The sequence below is a fragment of the Leptodactylus fuscus genome, chromosome 4 (genome assembly GCF_031893055.1).
Source record: "Leptodactylus fuscus isolate aLepFus1 chromosome 4, aLepFus1.hap2, whole genome shotgun sequence".
Lineage (NCBI taxonomy): Eukaryota > Metazoa > Chordata > Amphibia > Anura > Leptodactylidae > Leptodactylus > Leptodactylus fuscus.
In genome coordinates this window covers 8,737,596-8,761,292 of record NC_134268.1, presented here as the reverse complement: position 1 = coordinate 8,761,292, position 23,697 = coordinate 8,737,596, and the positions used below count along the sequence as shown (strand labels likewise).

Genomic DNA, 23,697 nt, shown 5'->3' with positions numbered 1-23,697 from the left:
AGGAGAGGCCGACTGTAGGACAGGAGAATACAATCTATTACTATCTGTTATCAGCCAAGTCAGGAGAGGAGAGGCTGACTGTAGGACAGGAGAATACAATCTATTACTATCTGTTATCAGCCATGTCAGGAGGGGAGAGGCGGACTGTAGGACAGGGGAATACAATCTATTACTATCTGTTATCAGCCATGTCAGGAGGGGAGAGGCCGACTGTAGGACAGGAGAATACAATCTATTACTATCTGTTATCAGCCATGTCAGGAGAGGAGAGGCCGACTGTAGGACAGGGGAATACAATCTATTACTATCTGTTATCAGCCATGTCAGGAGAGGAGAGGCCGACTGTAGGACAGGGGAATACAATCTATTACTATCTGTTATCAGCCATGTCAGGAGAGGCCGACTGTAGGACAGGGGAATACAATCTATTACTATCTGTTATCAGCCATGTCAGGAGAGGCCGACTGTAGGACAGGGGAATACAATCTATTACTATCTGTTATCTGCCATGTCAGGAGAGGAGAGGCCGACTGTAGGACAGGAGAATGCAATCTATTACTATCTGTTATCAGCCATGTCAGGAGAGGAGAGGCCGACTGTAGGACAGGGGAATACAATCTATTACTATCTGTTATCAGCCATGTCAGGAGAGGAGAGGCCGACTGTAGGACAGGGGAATACAATCTATTACTATCTGTTATCAGCCATGTCAGGAGAGAAGAGGCCGACTGTAGGACAGGGGAATACAATCTATTACTATCTGTTATCTGCCATGTCAGGAGAGGAGAGGCCGACTGTAGGACAGAGGAATACAATCTATTACTATCTGTTATCTGTCATGTCAGGAGAGGCCGACTGTAGGACAGGGGAATACAATCTATTACTATCTGTTATCAGCCATGTCAGGAGAGGAGAGGCCGACTGTAGGACAGGAGAATACAATCTATTACTATCTGTTATCAGCCATGTCAGGAGAGGAGAGGCCGACTGTAGGACAGGGGAATACAATCTATTACTATCTGTTATCAGCCATGAGAGGAGAGGCCGACTGTAGGACAGGGGAATACAATCTATTACTATCTGTTATCAGCCATGTCAGGAGAGGAGAGACCGACTGTAGGACAGGGGAATACAGTCTATTACTATCTGTTATCAGCCATGTCAGGAGAGGAGAGGCCGACTGTAGGACAGGAGAATACAATCTATTAATATCTGTTATCAGCCATGTCAGGAGGGGAGAGGCCGACTGTAGGACAGGGGAATACAATCTATTACTATCTGTTATCAGCCATGTCAGGAGAGGAGAGGCCGACTGTAGGACAGGGGAATACAATCTATTACTATCTGTTATCAGCCATGTCAGGAGGGGAGAGGCCGACTGTAGGACAGGAGAATACAATCTATTACTATCTGTTATCAGCCATGTCAGGAGAGGAGAGGCCGACTGTAGGTCAGGAGAATACAATCTATTAATATCTGTTATCAGCCATGTCAGGAGAGGAGAGGCCGACTGTAGGACAGGGGAATACAATCTATTACTATCTGTTATCAGCCATGTCAGGAGAGGAGAGGCCGACTGTAGGACAGGGGAATACAGTCTATTACTATCTGTTATCAGCCATGTCAGGAGAGAAGAGGCCGACTGTAGGACAGGAGAATACAATCTATTACTATCTGTTATCAGCCATGTCAGGAGAGGAGAGGCCGACTGTAGGACAGAGGAATACAATCTATTACTATCTGTTATCAGCCATGTCAGGAGAGGCCGACTGTAGGACAGGGGAATACAATCTATTACTATCTGTTATCAGCCATGTCAGCAGAGAAGAGGCCGACTGTAGGACAGGAGAATACAATCTATTACTATCTGTTATCAGCCATGTCAGGAGAGGAGAGGCCGACTGTAGGACAGGGGAATACAATCTATTACTATCTGTTATCAGCCATGTCAGGAGAGGAGAGGCCGACTGTAGGACAGGAGAATACAATCTATTACTATCTGTTATCAGCCATGTCAGGAGAGGAGAGGCCGACTGTAGGACAGGAGAATACAATCTATTACTATCTGTTATCAGCCATGTCAGGAGAGGCCGACTGTAGGACAGGGGAATACAATCTATTACTATCTGTTATCTGCCATGTCAGGAGAGGAGAGGCCGACTGTAGGACAGGAGAATGCAATCTATTACTATCTGTTATCAGCCATGTCAGGAGGGGAGAGGCCGACTGTAGGACAGGGGAATACAATCTATTACTATCTGTTATCAGCCATGTCAGGAGAGGAGAGGCCGACTGTAGGACAGGGGAATACAATCTATTACTATCTGTTATCAGCCATGTCAGGAGAGAAGAGGCCGACTGTAGGACAGGGGAATACAATCTATTACTATCTGTTATCTGCCATGTCAGGAGAGGAGAGGCCGACTGTAGGACAGAGGAATACAATCTATTACTATCTGTTATCTGCCATGTCAGGAGAGGCCGACTGTAGGACAGGGGAATACAATCTATTACTATCTGTTATCAGCCATGTCAGGAGAGGAGAGGCCGACTGTAGGACAGGAGAATACAATCTATTACTATCTGTTATCAGCCATGTCAGGAGGGGAGAGGCCGACTGTAGGACAGGGGAATACAATCTATTACTATCTGTTATCAGCCATGAGAGGAGAGGCCGACTGTAGGACAGGGGAATACAATCTATTACTATCTGTTATCAGCCATGTCAGGAGAGGAGAGGCCGACTGTAGGACAGGAGAATGCAATCTATTACTATCTGTTATCAGCCATGTCAGGAGGGGAGAGGCCGACTGTAGGACAGGGGAATACAATCTATTACTATCTGTTATCAGCCATGTCAGGAGAGGAGAGGCCGACTGTAGGACAGGGGAATACAATCTATTACTATCTGTTATCAGCCATGTCAGGAGAGAAGAGGCCGACTGTAGGACAGGGGAATACAATCTATTACTATCTGTTATCTGCCATGTCAGGAGAGGAGAGGCCGACTGTAGGACAGAGGAATACAATCTATTACTATCTGTTATCTGCCATGTCAGGAGAGGCCGACTGTAGGACAGGGGAATACAATCTATTACTATCTGTTATCAGCCATGTCAGGAGAGGAGAGGCCGACTGTAGGACAGGAGAATACAATCTATTACTATCTGTTATCAGCCATGTCAGGAGGGGAGAGGCCGACTGTAGGACAGGGGAATACAATCTATTACTATCTGTTATCAGCCATGAGAGGAGAGGCCGACTGTAGGACAGGGGAATACAATCTATTACTATCTGTTATCAGCCATGTCAGGAGAGGAGAGACCGACTGTAGGACAGGGGAATACAGTCTATTACTATCTGTTATCAGCCATGTCAGGAGAGGAGAGGCCGACTGTAGGACAGGAGAATACAATCTATTACTATCTGTTATCAGCCATGTCAGGAGGGGAGAGGCCGACTGTAGGACAGGAGAATACAATCTATTAATATCTGTTATCAGCCATGTCAGGAGGGGAGAGGCCGACTGTAGGACAGGAGAATACAATCTATTACTATCTGTTATCAGCCATGTCAGGAGAGGAGAGGCCGACTGTAGGACAGGAGAATACAATCTATTAATATCTGTTATCAGCCATGTCAGGAGGGGAGAGGCGGACTGTAGGACAGGGGAATACAATCTATTACTATCTGTTATCAGCTATGTCAGGAGGGGAGAGGCCGACTGTAGGACAGGAGAATACAATCTATTAATATCTGTTATCAGCCATGTCAGGAGAGGAGAGGCCGACTGTAGGACAGGGGAATACAATCTATTACTATCTGTTATCAGCCATATCAGGAGAGGCCGACTGTAGGACAGGGGAATACAATCTATTACTATATGTTATCAGCCATGTCAGGAGAGGAGAGGCCGACTGTAAGACAGGGGAATACAGTCTATTACTATCTGTTATCAGCCATGTCAGGAGAGAAGAGGCCGACTGTAGGACAGGGGAATACAATCTATTACTATCTGTTATCAGCCATGTCAGGAGAGGTCGACTGTAGGACAGGGGAATACAATCTATTACTATCTGTTATCAGCCATGTCAGGAGAGGAGAGGCCGACTGTAGGACAGGGGAATACAATCTATTACTATCTGTTATCAGCCATGTCAGGAGGGGAGAGGCTGACTGTAGGACAGGGGAATACTATCTATTACTATCTGTTATCAGCCATGGCAGAAGAGGAGAGGCCGACTGTAGGACAGGGGGATACAATCTATTACTATCTGTTATCAGCCATGCCATGAGAGGAGAGGCCGACTGTAGGACAGGGGAATACAATCTATTACTATCTGTTATCAGCCATGTCAGGAGAGGAGAGGCCGACTGTAACACAGGAGAATACAATCTATTACTATCTGTTATCAGCCATGTCAGGAGGGGAGAGGCCGACTGTAGGACAGGGGAATACAATCTATTACTATCTGTCATCAGCCATGGCAGGAGAGGAGAGGCCGACTGTAGGACAGGGGAATACAATCTATTACTATCTGTTATCAGCCATGTCAGGAGAGGAGAGGCCGACTGTAACACAGGGGAATACAATCTATTACTATCTGTTATCAAACATCTGGGGTGAGGTTGTCTTTGTGCTAATAGTTATTATGGCTTTTTATTCTATTTTTATGCTATTTTTTCTTATATTTTATAGTGATATTTCCTTGTCATGTTGCTTGCCTGCAGTATACAGTATACACTACTGATGTGGCTGTTGTCCCATTTTTGCTGCTGTCAGTATATTTTCAGTAACCTCGGCATTGAGTTTCAAGGCAGTAATTTTGCATGTGAGCGCCTTTTACATCAGAGAACGATAGTTCAATGCAAGTTGAAGGTCAAGGGTGGGGATTACCCCCCGCCACTGCTCTAAATGTCTCCTGACAGCTTGTAAGACACCCAGGGGGAGGTTGTCTGTATATTGATGTGTCCGCAGTACAGACGTGAGGAGAGTTCTGAAGATACAACTGCTGAGATGTATCCAGTGTATCTAATGCAATGGATGGGTTTGTTACCACTAGATTCTATGGCAGATATATACGGTATATACATCTACATATACTGATACACAACATATGTAATACAGCCAATAATGATTATATAATATTGTATGACGTATTCATTGGAGGGTCATTGGGGTCATCTATACTTCTATGTTGTTCATATGTTGTGGGGCCGGGTAAGTAAAAACAAGAACCTTTGTTACAATAGAATAACCTTTTACTGGACTGAGCCAAATGAATTGGACTGAATTTTCCTGTTGTCTGCAGATCGCTTTTCAGTTTTGCTGTGTGGTCTGAGGCAGAGTCCCCAGAGTCATCTCATTATCATTAGGGGGAGGGGTCAACAGAGTAATTTCATTATCATTAGAGGGAGGGGTCAACAGCGTCATCCCATTATCATTAGAGGGAGGGGTCAACAGAGTCATCTTATTATCATTAGAGGGAGGGGTCAACAGAGTCATCTTATTATCATTAGAGGGAAGGGTCAGCAGAGTAATTTCATTATCATTAGAGGGAGGCGTCAACAGAGTCATCCCATTATCATTAGAGAGAATGGTCAGCAGAGTCATCTCATTATCATTAGAGGGAGGGGTCAGCAGAGTAATTTCATTATCATTAGAGGGAGGGGTCAACAGAGTCATTCAATTATCATTAGAGGGAGGGGTCAACAGAGTCATCTTATTATCATTAGAGGGAAGGGTCAGCAGAGTAATTTCATTATCATTAGAGGGAGGCGTCAACAGAGTCATCCCATTATCATTAGAGAGAATGGTCAGCAGAGTCATCTCATTATCATTAGAGGGAGGGGTCAGCAGAGTAATTTCATTATCATTAGAGGGAGGGGTCAACAGAGTCATTCAATTATCATTAGAGGGAGGGGTCAACAGAGTCATCTTATTATCATTAGAGGTCAAGGTCAGCAAAGTCATCTCATTATCATTAGAGGGAGCGGTGAATAGAGTAATCACATTATCACACCCCATACCCCCCTCCCACCCCACCCCCCACCCCCACCACCACCATTCTTTGCTTTGGCAACACCAAATGATGTTTCTTCGGTAATGCTAATAAAGCACATTTGTATTGTATTGTATCATTAGAGGGAGGGGTCAGTAGATTCATCTCATTATCATTAGAGGTTGAGGTCAGCAGAGTCATCCCATTGTCATTAGAGAGAGGGGTCAGCAAAGTCATCTCATTATCATTAGAGGAGAGCTCAGTAGAGTCATCTTATTATCATTAGAGGTCGAGGTCAGCAGAGTCATCTCATTATTATTATTATAGAGGAGGTCAGCAGGGTCATCTCATTATTATTATAGAGGAGGTCAGCAGAGTCATCTCATTATTATTATTATTATAGAGGAGGTTAGCAGGGTCATCTCATTATTATTATAGAGGAGGTCAGCAGGGTCATCTCATTATTATTATAGAGGAGGTCAGCAGGGTCATCTCATTATTATTATAGAGGAGGTCAGCAGGGTCATTAGGGCAGAAGAATCCTCTAATTATTACTGGATGAAGAATTAGCAGAATCATGTCATTATCATTACAGATCAAGGTCAGTACAGTTGTCTCATCTTTATACACCGGTGTCTGCAAAGTCATCTCATTATTATTAGGGAGAGGTTTCTGCAGCGTCACCACATTTAGGGTGGAGTCAGAAGTGTCATCTAATATGTATTATTGGGGAGGGAGTAGCAGAGTCATCTTATTATTATTGCAGGGAGTGGTCAGCAGGTCCATATTTTATTATAACAGGGATCAGTAGAGTCATCTCATAGAGAGGAGTTATTACTAGTGTGGGGGGTGTAACGGTGACAGATCTACTGTACAGCTAGGGCTTATATAAGGCGGAATAGCACTATAGACATAGATACTATATAACCTATACACAGTCATCGGGGCTTGGAGACTATGAACACTTCTCAGTGCACTAAATCCCATTCATTGCAGCTGCCATAAAGCACACACACCCTACTGCCTGGTATATATAAACAATACAGACAGGTTGTGATCATCTTCATACCTGTATACGGCCATACAGGAGGTCGGGGCATTGTCAGACATGTAAACATATTTTCAGGATGAGACATTATAGCCACTTATCAGGACATCAAAGTTTTGGCACAAACGTTACAATGTATCAATCAGTCCCCGAAAACAAATGAAAATCTGCACTCGAGGATAATGAGGCCGACGCGGAGCCAACAGTGAGCAAAAAGAGACAACGAATGGTAACCTTGACCTTGAGCTCTTACTCACCGACCAATTTCATCTGGAATTCTTGGTGATGGCGGATCTCACCGGAGACTTATAAAAGGAATGATAATTCAGGCGGTGATCCATCATATATATATATATATCTGTGTGATAGATGTTAAAGGGATCACACTGACCTTCAAAGGAACGACAGAATGTGCTATGTGGAGATTAAACTTATGATGTCATCAGTCTTGTTCCTTATGTTGCACATCCCCTTTAAATAAAATAAGTAGAAAACCTTAAAGGGAAAGTCCAAAATACTCTATTGGAGAATTACCAGAGGAAGCTCCAAAAATTCAAGACCTCTGTTAATGAACGAGAACGGGGTTGATTTGAAAGAAATGTGTAATTCTTCATTTCTCCTGTGGTGGCGCCGTAGAGGGACTGAACAGTTTTTGCTTCCATCAGCAAAAAATGTCCAGTAGGTAAATCGCAATCCAAGATCTATTGGATCTAAGGGAATTTGGGGAGTGTCTCCTGGTGGACTTGGTCTGTCTCGCCCACACTAAGTCAGCAGAGGGCAGCACTGACATAGAAAATGCAAATTCAAGGGAGAATTTTACTCCAGAAATGTAACATTTTGGCTAAAATTAATATTTATCAAGCCATTTGCTCAGGGTCGCAGCAGATCATCTGTGATCGCCAGGGGAAGGTCCATCCAGCTATGTGTCTTTCCGACAGAGACCACTACAGGTCAAATATAGTATTGCAACAATGCACAACCATGCACGACTATGTAATACAGGGAGCGGATATGACTGTTACTTACTGGCTCTGGCTCTTGGGGGAGGATGGGGGGCTATGGATGGAAATTCCCTCTATGATGTCCACGTTCTTACAGCATCACAGAATCTATAGTTGTATCTGCGTCTGGAAAAGCTGGATTACAAATACAGGCTTAAATGTAGCCCTGACACAGACTGTCACCCAGCTTTCCTGACTTCTGATTGGTTATCCTTGCATGTGTCCTAGCCCCATCCAAATCTCAAGACTTTATGGAATAATAATATTGTTGAACATGAAAATGATGAAATGACTCAATTCTTAAGGTGACAAATGAGAAGCAGCTGTCACAGGGGCCCCTAGCAAAGCCCCAGGGGCCAATATACTATATAATACAATGCAACCTCTGATAACAAGGAAGGAGCCCACTGATGCTTCTAGATCTCTATCATGGTATGTTACACTAGTCTCCAGCGCCTCCTATGGGCCGGTCAGGTAACTGTGCTGCAATCATTTGCATTTTCCACTCTTTATTCACCTACAACCTATCCTGACATGTATCCTGGGATATTGGGCGCCCCCCATGCTCTGAGCTTTTCTTCTGTCCTCCTCCGTCTTCCTGATGGATTTGCTGGTGGTCAGTACAGTCCGCACACAGAGGTCTTCTTCTCACTATGGGGCAGGGTGTGCGGTCACTTCTCGCCCCTCTGCCCTTATGGACTCTTTGTGATGGTCATTAGCATATTAATAACTCACTAATCCTCGCCCCGACCGTTCTCCGCCTACAAGGTCTGTGATAATAATAGTCTATGGGGACTGCTGGCTCTTATTGTGGAGATGCGGGGCAATGCATCCTGGGAAGAGTATGCAAATGAACTCTCCTCCAGAAGGAAGACAACTCTGCAGTGCTATGGGGGGCACTGATATCCCTAGAATTCAAAGTTGTTTAATAGGTCAGGCACTGATATACCATGAGCTACCTATAGATGGAACTAGAGAAAGGCCACACAGTCTTATTACCCAGTATGCATCAGGCTCCTGAGCGCCCTCTAGTGGTGGTTGCAGAATGTCAGCTGTGTGAACACAGTCTTATTACACAGTATTCAGTATGCGCCTCAGCTCTTTTCCTGGTGGTTGCAGAATATCAGAATTTTTGTCTCACAATCAAAGTCTAAAAAAAATCCCCCCTGGCCGAGTCCTACTAACAAAGCTGATTGGTTTGTCACAGTGCACCAGGATAGGGACCAGCGGAAAAGCTTTTAAGAACAAGTGGAGATGTTCTGCTGCTGCGCTGAGCTCTCAGTATTGTCTGCCCTGATGGATATCAATGAGCTAAAATCCAGTATAACAGCCTGGATATAAACAAATAATAAAAAAAAATAGACAAATAATAACAAATAAAGATAAGCCTGGATATAAGATACACATAAGATATTACATACACTGTACATAAGATATAACATATACATAAGATATAACATATGGGGGGACCTGACACATATTAACAGTGCAGGGAAATCTATTCAAATAGAATGAGCCCTAGACTGCGACATTGTAGAAACCGTCCTGTAACCCAGAAACACTGCACAAGGCACAGACAATACAGACCTACAGACCTTCAGACCCTACAGATCTACAGACCTTCAGACCTACAGACGATACAGACCTACAGACATACAGACCATACAGACCTACAGACGATACAGACCTACAGACATACAGACATACAGACCATACAGACCTACAGACGATACAGACCTACAGACATACAGACCTACAGACCTATAGACCATACAGACCTACAGACCTACAGACATACAGACCTACAGACATACAGACCATACAGACCTACAGACATACAGACCTATAGACCATACAGACGATACAGACCTACAGACATACAGACCTACAGACATACAGACCATACAGACCTACAGACCTACAGACATACAGACCATACAGACCTACAGACGATACAGACCTACAGACATACAGACCTACAGACATACAGACCATACAGACGATACAGACCTACAGACATACAGACCATACAGACCTACAGACCTACAGACATACAGACCTACAGACATACAGACCATACAGACCTACAGACCTACAGACATACAGACCATACAGACCTACAGACGATACAGACCTACAGACATACAGACCTACAGACATACAGACCATACAGACCTACAGACCTACAGACATACAGACCTACAGACATACAGACCATACAGACATACAGACCTACAGACATACAGACCATACAGACGATACAGACCTACAGACATACAGACCATACAGACCTACAGACCTACAGACATACAGACCTACAGACGATACAGACCTACAGACATACAGACCATACAGACGATACAGACCTACAGACGATACAGACCTACAGACATACAGACCATACAGACGATACAGACCTACAGACGATACAGACCATACAGACATACAGACCATACAGACCTACAGACCATACAGACCTACAGACCTACAGACCATACAGACTTACAGACATACAGACCTACAGACCTACAGACGATACAGACCTACAGACATACAGACCATACAGACCTACAGACCTACAGACAATACAGACCTATAGACCATACAGACCTACAGACCTACAGACATACAGACCATACAGACCTACAGACGATACAGACCTACAGACATACAGACCATACAGACGATACAGACCTACAGACATACAGACCATACAGACGATACAGACCATACAGACATACAGACCATACAGACCTACAGACGATACAGACCTACAGACATACAGACCATACAGACCTACAGACGATACAGACCTACAGACATACAGACCATACAGACCTACAGACGATACAGACCTACAGACATACAGACCATACAGACCTACAGACATACAGACATACAGACCATACAGACCTACAGACGATACAGACCTACAGACATACAGACCATACAGACCTATAGACCTACAGACCTACAGACATACAGACCATACAGACCTACAGACGATACAGACCTACAGACATACAGACCATACAGACCTACAGACGATACAGACCTACAGACATACAGACCATACAGACCTACAGACATACAGACCATACAGACCTACAGACGATACAGACCTACAGACATACAGACCATACAGACCTATAGACCTACAGACCTACAGACATACAGACCTACAGACATACAGACCATACAGACCTACAGACCATACAGACCTACAGACCATACAGACCTACAGACCATACAGACCTACAGACATACAGACCATACAGACCTACAGACGATACAGACCATACAGACCTACAGACGATACAGACCTACAGACATACAGACCATACAGACCTACAGACATACAGACATACAGACATACAGACCTACAGACGATACAGACCTACAGACATACAGACCATACAGACCTATAGACCATACAGACCTACAGACCTACAGACATACAGACCATACAGACCTACAGACCTACAGACGATACAGACCATACAGACCTACAGACATACAGACCTACAGACATACAGACCTTCAGACCCTACAGACGATACAGACCTACAGACATACAGACCATACAGACCTACAGACATACAGACCTTCAGACCCTACAGACGATACAGACCTACAGACATACAGACCATACAGACCTATAGACCATACAGACCTACAGACCTACAGACATACAGACCATACAGACCTACAGACCTACAGACGATACAGACCATACAGACCTACAGACATACAGACCTACAGACATACAGACCTTCAGACCTACAGACGATACAGACCTACAGACATACAGACCATACAGACCTACAGACGATACAGACCTACAGACATACAGACCATACAGACGATACAGACCTACAGACCATACAGACATACAGACCATACAGACCTACAGACATACAGACCATACAGACCTACAGACCATACAGACCATACAGACCTACAGACGATACAGACCTACAGACATACAGACCATACAGACGATACAGACCTACAGACCATACAGACCTACAGACCTACAGACCATACAGACCTACAGACATACAGACCATACAGACCTACAGACGATACAGACCTACAGACATACAGACCATACAGACCTATAGACCTACAGACCTACAGACGATACAGACCTACAGACCTACAGACGATACAGACCTACAGACGATACAGACCTACAGACATACAGACGATACAGACCTACAGACATACAGACCATACAGACCTACAGACGATACAGACCTACAGACATACAGACCATACAGACTTATAGACCATACAGACCTACAGACCTACAGACATACAGACCATACAGACCTACAGACGATACAGACCTACAGACCTACAGACGATACAGACCTACAGACATACAGACCTACAGACATACAGACCATACAGACCTACAGACATACAGACCATACAGACCTACAGACATACAGACGATACAGACCTACAGACATACAGACCATACAGACATACAGACCATACAGACCTACAGACATACAGACCTACAGACCTACAGACCCTACAGACATACAGACCTACAGACCATACAGACCTACAGACATACAGACCTACAGACATACAGACCCTACAGACCTACAGACCCTACAGACCCTACAGACCATACAGATACTATAAGAGGCGACGGTGTTACTTCTCCAATATCTGGGAGCCATACAATTAGCCCCGATTTCTCTTTCCTTCCCTCTCTATTTGAGGTGGGGTCCGGCCGTGAATCTTGTGCAGGAGCCGAGGAGCTTGTCCCGAGTCCTGCGCCGGAGCCGCCACTACATCTTCTCTACTTCTCCTCTCACGCTGAGGAACATTGCACAAGTTATTTGTAGCTTATATTAAATCCTGAATTCCTTGTGAAGTTTGTAATTACGCAGTATGGCGGTATTTTACATGAAGTTGTAAGCACTAAATATGTGAATATTTAATGAAGCTCTCAATTACGTCTCACTGCTACACCGTCCCGGGGAACAATGTTATTACTGGTATATATTTACATGGTAATTCCAAAAATATGCTTGTCATGGTGACACTTGTAGCAGGAGAACAGTGCCCACTGCCTGGCGGGGTGCGGGGACGCCGGGACTTGGCACGTAGGGACAAGGTGGGGACCAGGGGGCGAGAATGTCGCTGCTGCCTAATATCTGATCCATTCTCTTATTAGTCATTGTTGCAGATTTTTTGTTACTATTTATCTTTTCATTTCATTTATTGAATAATTCCAGATATTTTTTGTGCATTTAATTGATTTTTTTACTTATTTTACGACTGATCGTCTTTATGATTTTACGTTTTATCTTCGAAATAAATTCTATTTTATGTTTTGCAATAAAAAATATTACAAATTATTGCCATTATTTCCTGATTTATTACGTATTTTTCATTCCTAGTATATAGTTATACAGTTCATTATTTAGTTTTCCTACTGATGATCGGTCCACAGGTCAGGTCCTTAGTATGAGGGGTCTGACCCCTGGACCCCGCACAGATCAGCTATCGGCGGCTGCTGAACCCCGCACAGATCAGCTATCCCCGCACAGATTTCGGCGGCCTCTGGGTGGCGGTAGTTGCTAGTAGGCGGGAAGTGCATGTCGTCTGTTGCTATACAGTAATAGGAGCGGCGCCACCCACTGCCTAGAGGTGGTTCCTGGAAACTGCAGCGCCACCTATTGAATAGGATGAGAAAATAGGCCAGAAAACCCCTTAAGGGCTAGTTCACATGTGGGCAAAGGGGAGTTTTTTGACAGCGGATTTTGCTTCAAAATCAGCCCCTTTACAATGGAGCTCTATGTGAACAGCTAGCTTTTTTTTTCCACTAGCTTTTTTTTTCCACTAGCTTTTTTTTTCCACTAGCTTTTTTTTTCCACTAGCTTTTTTTTCCTGCTAGTTATTTTTCAGCTAGCAGAAAAAAGAAGCGACATGACCTTTCTTCAGGCGTTTTCCGCCTGAAGAAAGCAATAGAAGTGAATGGGAGGCAAAAACCGCGCGTTTTTTTCCACGCGGGTTTTTGCAAAAATAAGCGACGCGGTTTTTTTGCAAAAAACCGCACGGAAAAAAAAACGCTAGCGGTTTTTTCAGCCCATTCACTTTATGGGAGGGGAAAACAGCCTGGCTTTTTTTGGAAGCGGTTTTTACAAAAAAAAAGCTCAAAAAAAAAGCTTGGAAATGTCAAAAAAAAAAAAAGCTTCCTAATTAGGAAGCGTTTTTTTTCAGGACCAAAATAAGCCAGGAGGTTTTTACGTGTGAACTAGCCCTTAATTTATTAGTTTTTTATGATCTTTTTTATTTTTTTTTAATTTTTTTCTTTATTTATTTTTACTTATATATGGAAATATTTTTATAACTTATTTAAGTTTTAATTTAATATTTTATTTGTGCCAATCATTGGACCTATTATGTATTTATATTATATAGTTATATTATTTTTACTTATTTTTTATTTAAGGTTTTTTTTTTAATTATCTTTTATCTTTTTTTAAATTTTTACTTATAAATGGAAAGTTTTTATAACGTATTTAAGTTTTAATTTAATATTTTATTCATGCCAATAAGTTGACCTATTATGTATTTATATTATTTTTATTTTATTTTTGTTTGTTTTTTATTTAAGGTTTTTTTTTTTTGTATATATATATATATATATATATATATATATATATATATATATATATATATATATATTTCTGATTCGCTTCTATTAATCTAAACTTTAAAAAAAACTGTCAAAAGTGAGTAGAAAAAAGTAAACTAAATGTAACTATATCCCCACAAGTAATGCGTCGGCGGGCTTATCTCCAGCCCGTAAGGCGTATCGGCAGGGGTACACCGTATTACTGATGGCGGTCGCGTCGCTTATCATCGGGATAATAATCAGATGAAGATGAAACAAGTCGGGGTAAATATTTACAGCGAGGATTTCCTGCTCTCAGGGATAAGATTTTGTTGTAACTAAATACCCCTATTGTGGTAAAATGGCCTGTTGTTGCCCCCGTGCCTCTGGTGCCCATGACACAAGCCCCTGTAGCCTAACCCATAGCTCAGCCCCTGAGGATTCCACAGTATGGGGGAGGAGCGATTGTTTCCAGCCAATGGGAGGTTTTGTTTCTTTGTAACTTGTGTTGAGTGTTTCTTTGTTGCTTTTGCCCCTGTTACATTGTATCATCTCCCCGGCCAGGTATGTGTTGCAGTGCTGTATACACTGCAGGGTAGGACCTGTATACAGCAGGTGACATCTTATGCTCCAGTTTTACGTTGTCCTGTCTTTCTGCAGTTCACGGTACCTGGGACGACTGGTCACCCTGGAGTCTGTGCTCATCGACGTGCGGAAGGGGCAGCAGGGAGAGAACCCGAACCTGCAACCCCCCACAGTTTGGGGGAGAACAGTGCAAAGGACCAGACAGACAGCACAAGTACTGTAACATCGCCTTGTGCCCAGGTGACTACGACTACAAGGACCGCACATAGTCTCACCCGCTATGTGGATGTAGCAGAGCTAGATGTGTTAGGTGTAGTCGTACTGAGATTGTCTGCTGTTTGCAGAAGGGCAGATATGGTTTAAGTTGTGGTGAGTTTATTACATGTAGCAGAGCTGAGTGTATTACATGTAGTAGAGCTGAGTGTATTATATGTAGTAGAGCTGAGTGTATTATATGTAGCAGAGCTGAGTGTATTATATGTAGCAGAGCTGAGTGTATTATATGTAGCAGAGCTGAGTTTATTATATGTAGTAGAGCTGAGTGTATTATATGTAGCAGGGCTGAGTTTATTACATGTAGCAGAGCTGAGTGTATTACATGTAGTAGAGCTGAGTGTATTATATGTAGTAGAGCTGAGTGTATTATATGTAGCAGAGCTGAGTTTATTATATGTAGTAGAGCTGAGTGTATTATATGTAGTAGAGCTGAGTGTATTACATGTAGTAGAGCTGAGTGTATTATATGTAGCAGGGCTGAGTTTATTACATGTAGCAGAGCTGAGTGTATTATATGTAGTAGAGCTGAGTTTATTACATGTAGCAGAGCTGAGTGTATTATATGTAGCAGAGCTGAGTTTATTACATGTAGTAGAGCTGAGTGTATTATATGTAGCAGAGCTGAGTGTATTATATGTAGTAGAGCTGAGTGTATTATATGTAGCAGAGCTGAGTGTATTATATGTAGTAGAGCTGAGTTTATTACATGTAGCAGAGCTGAGTGTATTATATGTAGCAGAGCTGAGTATATTATATGTAGCAGGGCTGAGTTTATTACATGTAGCAGAGCTGAGTGTATTATATGTAGTAGAGCTGAGTGTATTATATGTAGCAGAGCTGAGTTTATTATATGTAGCAGAGCTGAGTGTATTATATGTAGCAGAGCTGAGTGTATTACATGTAGCAGAGCCGAGTTTATTATATGTAGTAGAGCTGAGTGTATTATATGTAGTAGAGCTGAGTGTATTACATGTAGTAGAGCTGAGTGTATTATATGTAGTAGAGCTGAGTGTATTATATGTAGTAGAGCTGAGTGTATTATATGTAGCAGAGCTGAGTGTATTATATGTAGCAGAGCTGAGTTTATTATATGTAGTAGAGCTGAGTGTATTATATGTAGCAGGGCTGAGTTTATTACATGTAGCAGAGCTGAGTGTATTATATGTAGTAGAGCTGAGTTTATTACATGTAGCAGAGCTGAGTGTATTACATGTAGTAGAGCTGAGTGTATTATATGTAGTAGAGCTGAGTTTATTATATGTAGTAGAGCTGAGTGTATTATATGTAGCAGAGCTGAGTTTATTATATGTAGTAGAGCTGAGTGTATTATATGTAGTAGAGCTGAGTGTATTATATGTAGCAGAGCTGAGTGTATTATATGTAGCAGGGCTGAGTTTATTACATGTAGCAGAGCTGAGTGTATTATATGTAGCAGAGCTGAGTTTATTATATGTAGCAGAGCTGAGTGTATTATATGTAGCAGAGCTGAGTTTATTACATGTAGTAGAGCTGAGTGTATTATATGTAGCAGAGCTGAGTGTATTATATGTAGTAGAGCTGAGTGTATTATATGTAGCAGAGCTGAGTGTATTATACGTAGTAGAGCTGAGTTTATTACATGTAGCAGAGCTGAGTGTATTATATGTAGCAGAGCTGAGTGTATTATATGTAGCAGGGCTGAGTTTATTACATGTAGCAGAGCTGAGTGTATTATATGTAGTAGAGCTGAGTGTATTATATGTAGCAGAGCTGAGTTTATTATATGTAGCAGAGCTGAGTGTATTATATGTAGCAAAGCTGAGTGTATTACATGTAGCAGAGCCGAGTTTATTATATGTAGTAGAGCTGAGTGTATTATATGTAGCAGAGCTGAGTTTATTATATGTAGCAGAGCTGAGTGTATTATATGTAGCAGAGCTGAGTGTATTACATGTAGCAGAGCCGAGTTTATTATATGTAGTAGAGCTGAGTGTATTATATGTAGTAGAGCTGAGTGTATTATATGTAGCAGAGCTGAGTGTATTATATGTAGCAGAGCTGAGTTTATTACATGTAGTAGAGCTGAGTGTATTATATGTAGTAGAGCTGAGTGTATTATATGTAGTAGAGCTGAGTTTATTATATGTAGCAGAGCTGAGTTTATTATACGTAGCAGAGCTGAGTGTATTATATGTAGCAGAGCTGAGTGTATTATATGTAGTAGAGCTGAGTGTATTATATGTAGTAGAGCTGAGTTTATTATATGTAGCAGAGCTGAGTTTATTATATGTAGTAGAGCTGAGTTTATTATATGTAGCAGAGCTGAGTTTATTATACGTAGCAGAGCTGGGTCTGCCATGTTGTTGCACGCACCAGAGCTCAGCTTGGCATATGTAGCAGAGCTTAGCTAAGCAGATCAAGCAATATTGTATTTCAGAAATGTAAAAGAGATGACGCCGAGTTTAGCAGAGATGAAATATCATAGAGGTAAATTGGTTAATTGTGTAGTGTTTCTGAGTTTGTCATTCAGTGTGTAGGCGATCCTCAGGGAAGATGAAGCAGTGCTGGTTATGTCATAGTTAGCCAAGATCAGTGTGATCAGACAAAGACGTTCACATTAAGCAGAGCTGATCTGGACAAATATTGCAAGGCCGAATTTGTTATATGTAGCAGAGCTAAGTTTGTCTGACAGTGTATAGCAGAGGTCGGATGAGCAGATGAAGCAGTGCTGGTTGTGTCATATTTAGACAAGATCATCTATCCTGATGAAGCAGAGCAGGCCTGAGTACTGAATGGGCATATGTAGCAGATATAGTGAGTTTGTCATCTGTAATAGCGCTCGGTGTTCTCAGGTATACAGTACTATCCCCCAGGTGTAGTGGAGCTGAGTCTGTGTCTTGCACAATGTGGCATCACTATGAGTTGTGCAGCCTTGTGTTCTTACATGGGACTGCAGAGAGTGATCATGGTGGTAATGCACAAGCCATATAGATTTATGTGACAAGTCCAGCTCTGCTACACCATAGGAGGACACTTGAAGTAACTGCCCTCTGTCTTCTTGCAGTTGATGGTCACTGGAACGAGTGGTCGAGCTGGAGCATCTGCTCTGCCACCTGCTCCAATGGGACTCAGCAGAGAATTCGGGAGTGTAATGGACCCTCATACGGTGGCAAGGAGTGCCAGGGGGATTGGTCGGACATCAGAGACTGTTTCCTGACCCAGTGTCCTGGTAAGAGTCACTACACACATTGCCTAATGTACTGTCCTCTACTCCAGTCACACCCAGAGCTGCAGTCTCACTAGGACTTGCTTCTTGACATGTCTCTGTTGCCCCCTGCTGGCCTGCTGTGTGTATGGAGCATGCTCAGTCTATGCTGTTTCTATCCCTCCAGTTGATGGGAAGTGGCAGCTGTGGGGGCAGTGGGGCGGCTGCAGCTCCACATGTGACGGCGGGGTGCAGAAGAGGGAGCGCAACTGCTACGGACCGTTTTTTGGAGGGGAAGCCTGCCCGGGTCAGTCCGAGGAAAGCAAACCCTGCAACGAGAAGAAGTGCCCAGGTAACCAATGGTGTCCTGTAATGGGGGGCTACATGGGGGGAGTAGTGCTGTGCATGTATCTGAGCCTGGATCATACATGACAGGCTTAGATACACAACACAGACAGTATTACACAGGGTAGGATTAGATACACGGCTCAGTATACAGTATCACACAGGATAGGATTAGATACACAGCTCAGTATACAGTATCACACAGGATAGGATTAGATACACAGCTCAGTATACAGTATCACACAGGTCAGGATTAGATACACAGCTCAGTATACAGTATCACACAGGATAGGATTAGATACACAGCTCAGTATACAGTATCACACAGGTCAGGATTAGATACACAGCTCAGTATACAGTATCACACAGGATAGGATTAGATACACAGCTCAGTATACAGTATCACACAGGATAGGATTAGATACACAGCTCAGTATACAGTATCACACAGGATAGGATTAGATACACAGCTCAGTATACAGTATCACACAGGTCAGGATTAGATACACAGCTCAGTATACAGTATCACACAGGATAGGATTAGATACACAGCTCAGTATACAGTATCACACAGGATATGATTAGATACACAGCTCAGTATACAGTATCACACAGGATAGGATTAGATACACAGCTCAGTATACAGTATCACACAGGATAGGATTAGATACACAGCTCAGTATACAGTATCACACAGGATATGATTAGATACACAGCTCAGTATACAGTATCACACAGGATAGGATTAGATACAGCTCAGTATACAGTATCACACAGGATAGGATTAGATACAGCTCAGTATACAGTATCACACAGGATAGGATTAGATACACCGCTCAGTATACAGTATCACACAGGATAGGATTAGATACACAGCTCAGTATACAGTATCACACAGGATAGGATTAGATACACAGCTCAGTATACAGTATATCACACAGGATAGGATTAGATACACAGCTCAGTATACAGTATCACACAGGATAGGATTAGATACACAGCTCAGTATACAGTATCACACAGGATAGGATTAGATACACAGCTCAGTATACAGTATCACACAGGATAGGATTAGATACAGCTCAGTATACAGTATCACACAGGATAGGATTAGATACAGCTCAGTATACAGTACCACACAGGATAGGATTAGATACAGCTCAGTATACAGTATCACACAGGATAGGATTAGATACACAGCTCAGTATACAGTATCACACAGGATAGGATTAGATACACAGCTCAGTATACAGTATCACACAGGATAGGATTAGATACAGCTCAGTATACAGTATTACACAGGATAGGATTAGATACACAGCTCAGTATACAGTATCACACAGGATAGGATTAGATACAGCTCAGTATACAGTATCACACAGGATAGGATTAGATACAGCTCAGTATACAGTATCACACAGGATAGGATTAGATACACAGCTCAGTATACAGTATCACACAGGATAGGATTAGATACACAGCTCAGTATACAGTATCACACAGGATAGGATTAGATACACAGCTCAGTATACAGTATTACACAGGATAGGATTAGATACAGCTCAGTATACAGTATCACACAGGATAGGATTAGATACACAGCTCAGTATACAGTATCACACAGGATAGGCTTAGATACACAGCTCAGTATACAGTATCACACAGGATAGGATTAGATACACAGCTCAGTATACAGTATCACACAGGATAGGATTAGATACAGCTCAGTATACAGTATCACACAGGATAGGATTAGATACAGCTCAGTATACAGTACCACACAGGATAGGATTAGATACAGCTCAGTATACAGTATCACACAGGATAGGATTAGATACACAGCTCAGTATACAGTATCACACAGGTCAGGATTAGATACACAGCTCAGTATACAGTATCACACAGGATAGGATTAGATACACAGCTCAGTATACAGTATCACACAGGTCAGGATTAGATACACAGCTCAGTATACAGTATCACACAGGATAGGATTAGATACACAGCTCAGTATACAGTATCACACAGGATAGGATTAGATACACAGCTCAGTATACAGTATCACACAGGATATGATTAGATACACAGCTCAGTATACAGTATCACACAGGATAGGATTAGATACAGCTCAGTATACAGTATCACACAGGATAGGATTAGATACAGCTCAGTATACAGTATCACACAGGATAGGATTAGATACACCGCTCAGTATACAGTATCACACAGGATAGGATTAGATACACAGCTCAGTATACAGTATCACACAGGATAGGATTAGATACACAGCTCAGTATACAGTATATCACACAGGATAGGATTAGATACACAGCTCAGTATACAGTATCACACAGGATAGGATTAGATACACAGCTCAGTATACAGTATCACACAGGATAGGATTAGATACACAGCTCAGTATACAGTATCACACAGGATAGGATTAGATACAGCTCAGTATACAGTATCACACAGGATAGGATTAGATACAGCTCAGTATACAGTACCACACAGGATAGGATTAGATACAGCTCAGTATACAGTATCACACAGGATAGGATTAGATACACAGCTCAGTATACAGTATCACACAGGATAGGATTAGATACACAGCTCAGTATACAGTATCACACAGGTCAGGATTAGATACACAGCTCAGTATACAGTATCACACAGGATAGGATTAGATACACAGCTCAGTATACAGTATCACACAGGTCAGGATTAGATACACAGCTCAGTATACAGTATCACACAGGATAGGATTAGATACACAGCTCAGTATACAGTATCACACAGGATAGGATTAGATACACAGCTCAGTATACAGTATCACACAGGATATGATTAGATACACAGCTCAGTATACAGTATCACACAGGATAGGATTAGATACAGCTCAGTATACAGTATCACACAGGATAGGATTAGATACACAGCTCAGTATACAGTATCACACAGGATAGGATTAGATACAGCTCAGTATACAGTATCACACAGGATAGGATTAGATACAGCTCAGTATACAGTATCACACAGGATAGGATTAGATACACAGCTCAGTATACAGTATTACACAGGATAGGATTAGATACAGCTCAGTATACAGTATCACACAGGATAGGATTAGATACACAGCTCAGTATACAGTATCACACAGGATAGGCTTAGATACACAGCTCAGTATACAGTATCACACAGGATAGGATTAGATACACAGCTCAGTATACAGTATCACACAGGATAGGATTAGATACAGCTCAGTATACAGTATCACACAGGATAGGATTAGATACAGCTCAGTATACAGTACCACACAGGATAGGATTAGATACAGCTCAGTATACAGTATCACACAGGATAGGATTAGATACACAGCTCAGTATACAGTATCACACAGGATAGGATTAGATACACAGCTCAGTATACAGTATCACACAGGATAGGATTAGATACAGCTCAGTATACAGTATTACACAGGATAGGATTAGATACACAGCTCAGTATACAGTATCACACAGGATAGGATTAGATACAGCTCAGTATACAGTATCACACAGGATAGGATTAGATACAGCTCAGTATACAGTATCACACAGGATAGGATTAGATACACTGCTCAGTATACAGTATTACACAGGATAGGATTAGATACAGCTCAGTATACAGTATCACACAGGATAGGATTAGATACACAGCTCAGTATACAGTATCACACAGGATAGGCTTAGATACACAGCTCAGTATACAGTATCACACAGGATAGGATTAGATACACAGCTCAGTATACAGTATCACACAGGATAGGATTAGATACAGCTCAGTATACAGTATCACACAGGATAGGATTAGATACAGCTCAGTATACAGTACCACACAGGATAGGATTAGATACAGCTCAGTATACAGTATCACACAGGATAGGATTAGATACACAGCTCAGTATACAGTATCACACAGGTCAGGATTAGATACACAGCTCAGTATACAGTATCACACAGGATAGGATTAGATACACAGCTCAGTATACAGTATCACACAGGTCAGGATTAGATACACAGCTCAGTATACAGTATCACACAGGATAGGATTAGATACACAGCTCAGTATACAGTATCACACAGGATAGGATTAGATACACAGCTCAGTATACAGTATCACACAGGATATGATTAGATACACAGCTCAGTATACAGTATCACACAGGATAGGATTAGATACAGCTCAGTATACAGTATCACACAGGATAGGATTAGATACAGCTCAGTATACAGTATCACACAGGATAGGATTAGATACACCGCTCAGTATACAGTATCACACAGGATAGGATTAGATACACAGCTCAGTATACAGTATCACACAGGATAGGATTAGATACACAGCTCAGTATACAGTATATCACACAGGATAGGATTAGATACACAGCTCAGTATACAGTATCACACAGGATAGGATTAGATACACAGCTCAGTATACAGTATCACACAGGATAGGATTAGATACACAGCTCAGTATACAGTATCACACAGGATAGGATTAGATACAGCTCAGTATACAGTATCACACAGGATAGGATTAGATACAGCTCAGTATACAGTACCACACAGGAT

General features: G+C 42.2%; 1 protein-coding gene across 1 annotated transcript in view; it reads left to right on the top strand.

Annotated features, from left to right (window-relative positions):
- Positions 1 to 23,697, top strand: part of ADGRB1 (adhesion G protein-coupled receptor B1) — a 398,297-nt gene that overhangs the window by 116,606 nt on the left and 257,994 nt on the right. The window contains exons 5-7 of the mRNA XM_075270037.1: positions 15,355 to 15,519; positions 18,599 to 18,763; positions 18,927 to 19,091. Of these exons, the coding sequence (XP_075126138.1) occupies positions 15,355 to 15,519; positions 18,599 to 18,763; positions 18,927 to 19,091 (495 nt within the window). The remainder of the gene's footprint in view (positions 1 to 15,354; positions 15,520 to 18,598; positions 18,764 to 18,926; positions 19,092 to 23,697) is intronic.